Source organism: Tenrec ecaudatus, chromosome 2 (assembly GCF_050624435.1).
Source record: "Tenrec ecaudatus isolate mTenEca1 chromosome 2, mTenEca1.hap1, whole genome shotgun sequence".
Lineage (NCBI taxonomy): Eukaryota > Metazoa > Chordata > Mammalia > Afrosoricida > Tenrecidae > Tenrec > Tenrec ecaudatus.
In genome coordinates this window covers 114,670,727-114,682,863 of record NC_134531.1, presented here as the reverse complement: position 1 = coordinate 114,682,863, position 12,137 = coordinate 114,670,727, and the positions used below count along the sequence as shown (strand labels likewise).

Below are 12,137 nucleotides of genomic sequence, written 5' to 3'. Positions count from 1 at the left end.
ATGGGCTAATACTGGATTTATGAACTTGATTTGGACTGGGCTGGGATGTTTTCTCAATATTCAATTGCTCTTGTATAAAAAGATTTCCTATACACGTGTCTATGAATTTGTTTCTCTAGTCTACCCAGACTAAGATAGTTTCCATAGCATAAATGAATGTTCTGGCAAAGTTGTCCCTTGCTCGATTGATCCTACAGTGATTTTATCATAGTCTAATCTCTGGTTCTTGGGATGTGAGCAACTTTCACCTTGCTGAAGCTTTGACCTCTGCTGGCAGATTTTGGATTTGCCAGCTTCTGAAACCCATGAGCCAGAAGCCTGTCACCTAACCTACAGATTTTGGGTTGTTAGCCTCTGCAGCTACGTAATTCAGGAGATGCCTTCAACCTCCCACCTGACCCACAGATTTGGGACTTGCCAGTCTCCACAACTGTGCTAACTATTTCCTTAAAATAAATGTCTTTATCTAAATGCTTCACTAGCTTTGCACCTCTGGAGAACCTATCCTAGAACAAGAGGAGCACTACACACGGAATAGGACAAAACGTGAATGCTACAGAAGATTCTCCTGGGAGTCCAGTGAATATAATGTACTTGAAAGAAGATATATGAGGCTTAAATGGTGAGAGCAAAGTATTAAAGACCTAGTAAGTTAGGCAGAAACTAGATTATAACCGCCATAATAAAGGGTTATACTTACTCTTTAGTATAGAATGAAGAATAAGGATAGAATGAAGTCAGTAAGGTTTTACAGTGAGAGTGACTGGGTCTTTGCAACAATCGTTCTGGTTGAGAGGCATGAAAGTACAGTAGATATGGGCAGAGCTGCTGGGAGTCTGTTATAGAAAATTAGGTGAGAGAGGAGTGATGGAAGGAATTCCCACAAGGCACTGGAGATAAATTAAGTACACCAGAAAAGGAGCTTGGCTGAGCATAGTACAGTAACTATGAGAAAGTCAGAGATTAAGTTTCATTTTTAATTAGTGTCAATATTATTTTTTTAAAAGATCCTGAAGCAAATAGTAAAACAAAGCAAAGACAAACTCCACAAAGTTTTCCTTTGTACAGGCATGCATTAAAACAGTTTAAAGCAGTGGTTCTCAACCTTCCTAATGCCGCAACTCTTTCATACAGGTTCCTCATATTGTGGTGACAAACCATAAAATTGTTTTCGTTGCTACTTCATAACTGTAATTTTGCTACTGTTATGAATTGTCCTGTAATATCTGATATGCAGGATGTATTTGCTTTGTTACAAATTGAACATCATTAAAGCACAGTGATTAATCACAAAACAATGTTATTATATATTGTGAAATATTTATTTCTAATGACAAATAAATGAAATTTTGTCTTGATGTATGGTATAGCATGGGTAACAGTCTTCACGCTGGGTACTTGTATGTGGGCATGTCTGCATGTGGGCGGACATACCTGGAGACAGATAGAAGAGCAGTGTCTCAGTTCCTAAAACCCATCGGAAATATGTGTTTTCTAAGGATCTTAGGTGACCCCTGTGAAAGGGTCATTCGACCCCCAAAGGGATTGTGACCCGTGGGCTGAAAACCACTGGTTTAAAGGAATCTTGGTCCTATTAATAGAATGACCAAATGTCTCATGAAGTTGATTTTTAAAAAGATTTTGGGGGGGGCGGGGGGGAGTGTTTTAATTGCTTTTAGCCTTACAGTGTCTACCGAGTAGTCCAAAAGTTACTTAGACCAGCATCCCTTCCGTGGGATTGTTGTACATATTTGTAATATGGTGGTTGTGCCACATGATCTATTTCCTCCTGAGATTTCCTGATCTTCTCAATGCTAACCTCGCCGCTGTCGAGTCCATTCTAGTTAGAGTAGAACTACTACCCTGGTGGGTTTCTGAGACTGTAAAGCTGTTAAGTTTTATTAGCACTTCATCCCCGTCATACAATTCAATAATACAGTCACGTCAAGAATTATCACCACATTCAATTCTAGAACAAGGATGTAACTCCCATGGGAACAGCTGGTAGTTTGAACTGCTGATCTCGGGGTTAGCAACCCAAAGCATAGGAGTTGTTGAGTTAAATTATTTCTCAAGATGATAATGTGGCTTCTAAAGTAGACCAGAACATATGTAAACTTTAGAAACAGGAATTTATTTTAAGCTCTCACTTATCTAAACCCCAATCTAAGAACAATTTGTTCTTCTGATGTGGTCCTGATCCACACTTGCTTTCATGAAGTGATCACTGAAGACATGGGTGCTATAACCAAAGGGTGGAGAGCAAATCAGATGGTGCCCAGCATTCAGAAAGAACAGTGTCTAGGATCTAAAGGCTTGTCTTAAAATAAGCAGCCATCTAAGTGAGGTATCAATTAAGTCCACACGGAAAGAGCACACCAGCCCATGTGATCTAAAGATCATAAATAATAAAGCCAAGATCAGGGAAGGGAACAATTTTAGTGCTTTAATTCTGAGCATCTGGCTTACAAAGGCTATGGATGACAGTGAAAACCCAAATTCCATTTGCAAAGCCCCCATGCAGACTAAGCCACCATTGAATCCCAGCAGACCAATTACAAGGGATGTGAACAGTCTTGCTCTCAGACAGAGTGCACTGGAAAGTATCTTAGATATAGTTAGGTTAGAATTTAAAATACTGTTATTTGCTTTCATTTTTATTCATTTTAAATTGACTAGTTTCTATTATCTTCTGCTTTCTCTTAGATGGAGCTTTGTTAAGATTTTTTGGTATGATTTATGTGAAATCTAGAATAGGTAAATCTACAAAGACAGTAAGTACATTATTAGTTCCTTAGGGCTGTGGCAGGAAGATTGGGGGTAATGGTGAGCTAATAATGGAAACAAGAATGAAGATTATATTCTAAAATTGATTGTAATGATGACTTAATAACCATTGAACTATATGGTGCATGAATCATAGGTCAACTAAGTGGCTTTTAAAAATAATACTTAAAAGTGTAGATAAGGAAGTAAAAACCATTGATCTTAACCTTGAGAGATAACTTACTGGTAACATTGAGAAAGACATTCTTAGCAAGATATGAGGGAGGGGGGAGTGGGGAGGGAAGGGAAAAAATGAGGACCCGATTCCAGGGGCTTGGGTGGAGAGCAAAAGTTTTGAGAATGATGAGGTTAACGAATGTACAAATGTGCTTTACACAAATGATGTATGTATGGATCGAGATGGGTGGTGTAAGAGTCCCTAATAAAATCATTAAAAAAAAAATAAACCCAAAACACATCGCTTCTCGGCCTTTTGGCTAAGATCAAGTGTAAAAACGCAAGGAAAAAACAAAGAAGTGAGGGAAAGTGGGACGATGCCATTATATTTTAATTCATTTCTTACACTTAAAAAAATCCCTTCATATTATACTTAACCTTAAATAATACATTGTTTTAATGGTATTTTTAAAATATTATATGCCATCTATGTAAAAAAAATGTTTGGAAACCGACTGTGGTAGCAATTGTACAATACTGTTTTATGTGATTGATGGAAAGTGATGATATATGTAAGAGCTCCCAATAAAATATTAAAAAATATATATACCATAAAAAATATATATACCATAAAAAATAGCGAGTTTTCTAGACATTTCTCTATGCATATACACATATGCATGAGGTTATATATTTGTCTTTATCAAGAGCATTTTTTAAAATGAAGAAATGTGATATTTTTCTACATTTATAAGATGAACTAATATTCAGTATGCATATATTAAACACTTATTCTATGCCTCCGGTCCCTATTTATGATGGAGTTCTGTTCTGATGACTCCATAAAAGGGTTTTGAAATAACCTGATTTTTAAAAAAAATTTAGTTTTCATTACTGCTTTTAATATCAGTATCTTTATGAATCTTTGTCTTTGGGAGCTGGAAACATTAAATATAAATGTACAGATATATTTTAATATACACATACATAGAAATACAAAAATCACAAAAATTTACTTCAAGAATTAAGAAGAGTTGGGTAATGTTGGCATTTTCAATTGCCATTTAACTATTTGTAGAGTGTTCTGGATTTTCTCTGGGAATGGGGTGGTGGTTCCTCATCAGAATAGTATGAGAGTTGTCTTACAGTTCTTTTGTTTTTTTCTTCATATATTTTAACATAACAGCTCAGTTTCCTGAACCTGCCTACTGACTTTAGCAAAGCAGTTTAGCCTATGTTTCAAGGAAGCAAAAGTCCCTGATTCAGCTTAGAAAAAAATCTAATCCTTTCACTGTAAAATTTTACTTCCCCTTCTTCCTCATTCTTTCTTCAACATTTCTTTGTTCTTCAGAATCCATTAAGTCCTGAACTGTCAGTTCCCTGTATTGGGTTGGTGGTTTATGTGCTTGGCTCCATACTAGCAACATGATGTTCTAAAATGCAGACTCTAGAGCCTGAATGCTTAAGCATTTACCTACAGCTGACTGTAATTTAACCAATTACTTATCTGACTGATGCATATGTAAATGATTTCTAATTGTTTGTTGTTATAAGTAATGTCATGCTGAATCTTTTCAAAGATGTCTCAGCACAGTTTCCCATTACTTGATTAATGAAATATCTTAGACGTGGTCATGATAAGCCATAAGGCAGGTGGTATATTATACATCAGTTACATATTGTGTAATTCTGCTCTCCAAAAAGCTTGTTCCCATTTACAAGCTTGTTCTCATTACATTTAATATATACAATTAAAAGTAGTATATGAGAATGATTATTTCTTTATAGAATTGTTATTGATATTTACCAACCCAATTTCAGCAAAATAAAAACAAAAAGCAAGAGTTGCTGTCGGTTGCCTCTGACTCATGCTGACCCCAGTGTCGGAGAATGGTTTTCTAATGGCTGACTTTTCCAGAAGGAGATCCCCAGACCTCTCTTCTAAGGCACTGCTCAGTGAATTCAAAACTCCAACCTTTCATTTAGCAACTGAGCACATGGACTTTTAGACCACCCATGTCTTCCAAAGTCTGTCTATTGTAAATTATATCTGTCATTATTAATACAACTGATCTTCTCATGTGTTTCTAAAGTGATTTTTATTTCTCCTTTTTACTTCCTGCTCATGCCCTTTGCCAAATTTAATAAATGATTTAGACAAATGTTTATGTATTTTGAAGGAGCCTGGTGGTACAACAGTAAAGCACTTGCCTGGCAACTAAAGGATGATGATTGGAAGTCATTTGGTGGCTCAGTGGGACAAAGACTCCACCATCTGCTCCCATAAAATCCCAACTTAGAAAACTCTAAGGGTAGGTCTACCCTGTTACATGGGGTTGGCACTGAGATTAAATCAACTCAATGGCACCCCTCAACATATATATTTTAATTTTCCCTTTGTGTTGGTCATAAATGTTTGCAAATATGAATTTGGGTTTTGATTGTCTTGTAACTTTGTTATAATTTTCTAGCATTCTGAAATTTCCAAATTTTATTTAAAATTTACCTTTTAAACAATGAAATTTGACTGTAGTGCCACCCATCTCATGATTATAAACATTCTACTCATATTTTCTTCTATTAAAAATACATGAACAGATATGGTTTTCAAAGTATATATGTTAATACTTAAAATATACCCAAAGCACTAAGAGTAGGTCTAACCATAGCAAATATTTTTCTGTAAAGATTTTCTTCTTTCTACATCTCTGTGGTAATGCATGACTTTCCCAAATAAATCAATAAACACTAGACACAGAAATAATTTATGATGCTAACTGGTAAGAGTAAAAGTTTCTTTTTAAACTCAGTAAAAAAAAAACTTAAATACTGAAGTAAGAGATATATTTCAGCTTTAAATTTTAATAACTCTAAACAAGTCCATTCTCATAAACAATGTATTAAAAAATAACCTAGATGGACTAAAGGACTGTTTTTATCAATAGGAGGAAATTTACCTTACAACTAATTTAGAGACATTTTATTGGTTAAAAAGCATTCATTTATAACACAAAAAATACAAAAAATTGGTAATACAGAAAAATCCAAAGAAAAATTCCGCCATATTAGGAGAGTCCAATAAAATTGCTCATAGAAAATGAGTGGCAGCATAACCAGGAAACGGTTCTACACTGAAAATAAAAATCAAGTTGATGTTCCATAATACTGCTAAAACAGAGGTGATAATAGTTAAACAGGATTAGGCTACATATTTTCTGGTTATTGCTGTTAACAATACAAACATGGAACATACACCAATCAATGATTTCGACATGTATAGTGCAGTGCCATGGTTACATCCTGTAAGCTGTGTGGACCTTACACCTTCCAAGTTGTTCTCCCCATTTCTTTGAACTTTATAAGCATTAGGGTTATCTTCTTCAGTAAGAGTTACATGTTTAGACGTATGAAATCTTGAAGTAAAACATAAGTCCTAATGATTATCAATTAAAATTTTTTTTTGCATAGAATGCCTTAGGGATAAAGTAATTCTATTTGATGCAAGAAATAATACCTAGGACAAGTCACATATATAATTTCAAACACTCTACTCAAGCCATTTTTTACTAAAACAGATACAAAATTTAGAGATTAAAAAATACTTAGAAATTTTGAAAGCATTATTGTTAGATATAATAAAGGAATGTAATAATTTTTTGTACAGAATGTTTCTAGCTACAACCATTTAGGATTAAAGAAACACGCAAGCTTTAGAGATTCTTTTGAAATGCACTTGACTCCAGGTGTATTTTGAATGCTTAATTAAAAACAAAATAATACATTTACCTGACCACTACCAGATGTTGCCATGCTGATTTCTGCCACTCCTTGGCCTTCATTCTGTCGCTCAGCTTCATGAGAGCCTGCGTCATGTTTGCTTTGAGATGACCTCTGTTAATACGGAGTTAGCATCATTACATGCAAAATGGTGTCTGCTTTCATTAAACCACAGCTTTTTACTTTAAATAACTGAATACATCAATCATACAGATTCACAAAGGCATAGCTGCACTTTATACTTCATAACCTTCAACAATGTCTAACACTGGAGAAAAGTGAAGTGTGTCCCATGAGTATTATAGCTGTGTAAGACACAGTGCTTCCTAAGACTCACAGAAACACCATCTTCCAGCAGCTGTGCTCGTATCACTCTCAGAAATATAACCCAACTAGAACAAATACTGTGCTTACAAATATCTCTGGCTAGGCACATTTATGCATAGAATATATAAACATTTATTTAAAAACCCATGTAAAAACTAAAATGATAAACTCAAATAAAAATACTTAGAAAGCCTGACATAAGACTGGATAATTGCATTATAAAGCACTTCAAAAAAGTTTGTGGGGAAAGTATATCATTTTCCAAGAGGAAGTACATTTGTAATTGTTTCTATAAAAGATGGTAGAAGTTTATTTTATTGTTTGACTTTGTAGTAGAATTTTTACAAAGATATTAAAATGACCATTTTTCCTGGATACACTGCCATTTCTATTCCATATAACAAATGATGGCTATATTACAAAATGTTTGTTTTAATTCCTTTTGGATATCCTTCTGCATACAAAATGAGCCCAAAAGGAATTTTTAAAGACTACGCTTTTCTGGATCACTTAAAATATAATTAAAAATTTTGCATGTTAATATTTGCATCCATACATTGGTATTAGTTGCAGGTAGGCAAAAGTAGGTTCACAATAATTAGCAAAAAAGGTGCTATCTAAAAATTACATTATGAAACAACAAAATAAGAGTAGAAATGGACAATGTAAACTTAGAGATAAAATAAAGATTACTAAAACCCACAAAGATTTGATACTAACATAATTGAAAGTATCAATATATGTGATGGAAAAAAATGACTGAGCATCTGCTGTGTTAGTTACTTGTGACAGGTACTGAGGGTACAGTGCTAGCCAGGCAGACTTTGCTGTATGCTTCTTTGGGCCATAAAATCTAGCCAGGGACAATGTTAAACAATAAGAGAAAAAAAAGTAAAACTTCGACAAGTGTTATGAAAATAGGGTACAAAGTACTAGGAATATGTAATAGAGGTAAGGTCAATGGTCCGAGATTTTCGGGTAGAGCTCTCTTGGGAAGCATTGGTTAAACAGAGACCTAAAAATAAATATGAGTTACCGTTTATACACTAGTGTATAAGCTGGGTTTTTCAGCACATTTTTAATGCAGTTTTTGTAGTAAAATTAGGTGCCTTGGCGATATTCGGGTCGGCTTATACAAGAGTATATATAGTAACCAAGAAAAGGGGAGGGGTAGTGGGCTAGATGCAGGCAGAAGCTGAGATGTAGAAGCCTGAGGTTGACAGCTTATTCTAGGAAGTCAACAAATCCTGTGTAACTGCAGCACTGAGAATAACAGGGAGAACAAAATGAAACAAGACGATTAAAAAACACACAAAAAGCAACCCCAAAGCATATTGAATTTTTGAATTTTAGTGTAAATCTCCTATGTTACTCTGGCCTTTTCTCTTTCTAAATTAGTGCCCTCACGTATACATTAGCATGTACATTAATTTTCCCCCTTAATGTTGGAAGTAGGGCAATAGGAGAGATCAGTTAGGAGTCTAAGACATTAAGTAAGTTTGAAATGATACTTTGTAGTCTAGACGTAGTGCTGGCAGTTAAAACAACACACAGGTAAATCTGACAGGTCTTCACAATAGACTGAATGTAGAAGAGGGTCTCAAGTGAAGGGGTCCAGAATAAAGAATTAATCCTTAAGCTCACAGACTGAATAATGAGGGTTGAAACAGATAAGAACTGAAGGAGTATAGGGCGTCCCCGCCCCCACTCCCCCACCCCCACCTCCCTTTCTCTCTTCAAGGGTAAGCAGGACTTCAGGGAGAAAAAAACCAAAAATTTTATTTTGGCTATGTTGGATTTAAAGTGCCTTGACACATATGTGTGGAGTAGTAGAGTAGGCATCTAGATTTAGGGCTCTGGAACTCAGTGTTAGCAAGTAAGAGCACACAGTTGGTGACTGAAGCCATAAGTATAAATGAGATTGTCCCAAGGAGAAAGAATCTATAGGGAACTGAGAAATAAGTCCTAATTGGCAATAATCTGGTTACAACTCCTTATGACCCCATAGGACAGAGTAGAACTGCTCCCCCAGGACTTCTGGGGCTGTCAGTCTTCTACAGAAGCAGACTACCTACTCCTTCTACCTTAGATTGGCTGGTGGGTTTGAACTCTCAACTTCTCAGCAACCCCATGTGAAACCCACTATACTACCGTGGCTCATTAGCAGCCTTAAAATAATACCTACAATTAATGTTCAGATAAATAAAGGCGAGAGAGGTGCTATACTGCAGATGCCAAAAAGAGTGTATTTCAAGCAGAGTGGTTAATAATGTGAAAAAATCAAGAAAATGATTGAAAATGCCCATGTAATTAATAGTATTAATTAATAAAATCATGAGTAAATCTTCTGCCCAAGACCTCTTTAGAGTATTGAAAAGCATGGATAGTCCTTTGAGGATTAAGGTGCACCTGATCCAAGTTATTATCTTTTCAACTGCCTCAACATCCTATGAAAGTTGGACATTGACTAAGGAAGACAAAAGAATTCATGCATTTGACTGGTGGTGCTGAAGAATATTGAAAGTATCATGGACTGGAAAAAGGACAAGCTGATCTGTCTTGGAGGATGTACAGCCAGAGTGCTCCTTAGAAGCAAGGATGGCAAGACTCTGTCTTATAGATATGTCTTTGTCTTATTGACATGTTGCCAGACTCTGTCTTATAGATATGTCTTTGTCTTATTGACATGTTGTCAGGAGACACTAGTACCTGAAGAAGTACTTCAAGCTTGGTCAAGCAGAGGACAGTGAAAATGAGGAAGTCACTCAAGGAGATGGACTGACCCCACAGCAACACGGGGCTCAAGCATATTGTGAGGATGGCACAGGACGGGCAGTGTTTTGTTCTAGTGTGCATAGGGTCACTTTGGGTTGGTTCCAACTCGAGGGCCCTTAACAACAACATGGAAAGCATTGATGAATTTGTGAAACTACTTGAGTACCATATATACTCGTGGATAAGCAGAGTTTTCAGGACAAAAAATGTGCTGAAAAACTGGGGTTCGGCTTATACACGGGTCAGTGGTACCATTGCCGTTTCTCCGCTGTTCATTCAAAGGCCCGCTGACACTGCAGGGCTTTGAATGTTTGTTTACTCACATCTAACCAATCAGAACTGTCCTAAGACGTGTATCTTTGAATAAGCCTTTTAAAGACCATGTGCGAAGGATGTGGCATGAATGGATGTCATCTGGTCAAGCCTGACTAACAAAAGGAGGAAATCTCATGAAGCCTGACATAGAGTTAATAGCAAAGTGGGTTCGAGATGCATGGGAAGACATTCCAGAAGACACGGTGAGACGTGCCTTCCAGAATTGTAGTATTAGTAATGCTGTGGATGGCAGTGAAGACTGCGCTTTGTATGAAAATGACAACAGTGAGGGTGATGACGGCGATCTCAGTGAGGACAGCGGCTATGATGACCTCACACCAGCTGAAGCTCTGCATTGGGAAACGGATGATGAGGAATCCAGTTTTGAAGGATTTTAGCTCTTTACATTTTAGTTTGGTTGCTGATTGAGCTCGGGGAACAGTACTCTTAAGGTATTATTGTTGATACCTTATTGTTTTTATTGAACCTATTTTCCACTTACTGTGCTGGTTTATTAATGTTAAGTGACTTGTCCTTTTATTTATGTTTTCATTTAAAATAAATATTTAAATACATTACCCCACTGATGTCTCAATTTTAGTAATTTTATTTTCATTTGTTTTGATTATTGAAACTCACCAAAAGCTTCTGCATTTTCCACCCTAGGCTTATACTCGAGTCAGTTTTTCTGGTTTCCCAGGTAATAATAATTAGGTACCTCGGCTTATACTCGGGTTGGCTCATATTCGAGTATATACAGTAGTTATCAGATATCTGTAGATACCTGTATGTTAAGGGTGACTAGACTATTATTTGTTATTTAGGAAATGAAAATCAAAACCACAATTAGATACCATTCACCCTTCCAGGATGATCATTATAAAAAAAGACAGAAAACAACATGTCCTAGAGAGGATGGGGAACCACTGTAACTTTTTCTATTAATTTTTTCCAGATAAAATGGTACACATGCAAGGGCAGATTCTGTGGGAAACAATTTAAACATAAAATAACTTCAATTCTCTTCTTGGAAATATACCTCCATAATTTCAAAGCAGGGGATAAAGAAGATACCTCCTCTATGTGAATACTAACTTCAGTATATTTTATCATAACCAAGAACTGTAAACAACTCAAATACTCATCAAGGAACGAGTAAACAAAATGTCCTACCCATATCATGGAATATTATTCACCAGCATGAGAAATAAAGTCATGATACATGTGAATATTTTATGTGTATTTTTATAAAGTTAAGTCAAAGTATACACCCTTTAATACAAAAACATTTTAATATCAATGATTCATCATGCTTTTAACAACTTTATTAAGTGGCAGAATGCTGATACATTCTATCTGCTCTCTTAATTTTCAACTCTATATTATTAGATATATTTTCACTATGCACATTACTATTATCTTTTATTAAAAGATCATTTCAGTGGGGGCTCTTACAGCTCTTATAACTATCCATATATCAACTGTATCAAGCATATCTGTACATATGCTGCCATCATTCTTTTTTTAAAAAAATCATTTTATTGGGGAGCTCATATAACTTTTAGCACAATCCATACATAAATCCATTGTGTCAAGCACATTTGTTGCTATCATCATTTTCAAAACATTTTCTTCCTACTTGAGCCCTTGCTATCAGGCTCCTCATTTCCCCCCTCCCTTTCCCATGAAACCATGATAATTTATAAATTATTATTATTATTTCATGTCTTACACTAACCAATATCTCCCTTCACCCACTTTTCTGTTGTCTGTCCCCCTGGTAGGGGGCTATATGTAGATCGTTGTGAATAGTTCCCTCGTTCTCCCTCCACTTTCTCCTTCCCCTTCAGGGATCGCTATTCTCAATATGGGTCCTGTGGGGTTTATCTGTTCTGGATTCCCTGTTTTTCCAGCTCTTATCTGTACCTCTATATATAGATGCTCTGGTCTAGCCAGATCTGTAAGGTAGAACTGGGGTAATGAGAGTGGGGGTTGGGGTA

The 12,137-nt window shown here is 35.9% G+C and overlaps 1 protein-coding gene across 12 annotated transcripts in view; it reads right to left on the bottom strand.

Moving 5' to 3' along the window:
• The window catches only part of APC (APC regulator of Wnt signaling pathway), a 183,419-nt gene that overhangs the window by 46,047 nt on the left and 125,235 nt on the right, over window positions 1–12,137 (bottom strand). For all 12 annotated transcript variants that reach the window (XM_075541392.1, XM_075541390.1, XM_075541391.1 and 9 more), the window contains one exon: window positions 6,730–6,834. In XM_075541392.1, the coding sequence (XP_075397507.1) occupies window positions 6,730–6,834 (105 nt within the window). The remainder of the gene's footprint in view (window positions 1–6,729; window positions 6,835–12,137) is intronic.